This window comes from Plasmopara halstedii, assembly GCF_900000015.1.
Source record: "Plasmopara halstedii genome assembly, contig: Scaffold_526, whole genome shotgun sequence".
Classification (NCBI taxonomy): domain Eukaryota; phylum Oomycota; class Peronosporomycetes; order Peronosporales; family Peronosporaceae; genus Plasmopara; species Plasmopara halstedii.
In genome coordinates, this window is record NW_020187446.1 from 493,486 (window position 1) to 494,529 (window position 1,044).

General features: G+C 41.5%; 1 protein-coding gene across 1 annotated transcript; it reads right to left on the minus strand.

The window, feature by feature from the left end:
* Positions 1-113: 113 nt before the first annotated feature.
* PHALS_11145 (uncharacterized protein) lies at positions 114-466 on the minus strand (the record flags this gene model as incomplete). Its single annotated transcript, XM_024726688.1, has 3 exons — positions 114-221; positions 292-352; positions 435-466. The coding sequence occupies 3 exons, from the start codon at positions 464-466 to the stop codon at positions 114-116; spliced, it is 201 nt and encodes a 66-aa protein (XP_024577341.1).
* Positions 467-1,044: the final 578 nt, after the last annotated feature.

The following is a 1,044-nucleotide window of genomic DNA, read 5'->3' on the forward strand; positions in this document are numbered from 1 at the left end:
TTTCCCGGATTGGCCTGCAAAATGATCAGGATACGGATCAAAGAGGCAGTTTTTAGACCCACACAAAGAAATACAAAGGCGCTTTGAATTTTTACCGGCGGCGGCTCTGTTGGCTACATGATTTGCGCTTCTGAAGGAATTGTTCGTGCACTTCCTCCAACAGCCAAAAAATCTTGCGAAAAAAGACCAATCTCTTCCATCCTGGAGCGTAGTGGAAGCTCCTTGACTTCTCAAAACTAAGGAATCGCGCTTGTTAATGAAGTTTAATGGATCGCCATTTATCGTGCATACTAGTTTGGCACCTTGAGGCTGACACTCAAGCGCGCTGGATTGCTCGTGGTGACTATTTTCGCTGAAGTGAATTGTGAGATGTTGTTTGCTTTGTGAGCGTGACAAAACGTCTTTTAGGATTTTTTATTGCTTTTTTGAACTACTAGAGTCGATTTGCGACAATCTTTTCCTGCATTTACCTTGTCATTGATGGTAACATCAGCGAATCAGCACTTTGTCGAACAATACTCGCAATTTGCTTAGAGACTTTGCAGTCGAATTTCTATCATGAGTATATAGATCAAATAATAAATTCATTTATAATGAGATTGGGCGTAACAAAATACTTTGTGGATCAAACGATTTTGTGTCTGGCTACAATAACCGCAATCATTAATCAGCAAATGTAGGAATCATTATCTGCCCTCCAGTGTTGATTACATTGTAGTCCTTAGCGAATTGACCGCAAGAATGCAATATCTCACAAAATTCGTTAAGCTTTGTCGTGCTATACCTGGGCTAAAGGGTGATGAAGTATTCAATAACTATAGTGCACTAAAGCTTAGCTTGCTCAATTCATGAGAAAAGATTTTGACGCGATCAATCGGTGGAGCTACAAGAATGTACGCATCATATAGCTTAAGTGGCAATGACCAAATTGCGGGCTTTGGTGCTCATCAGATTTAACCTAGAGATACCCCGTGCACTGTAGCGAGGTTACACGTACCCTGATAACAGGGGTGTGTGTCACACGAGATGTGCATGGTGTGACTG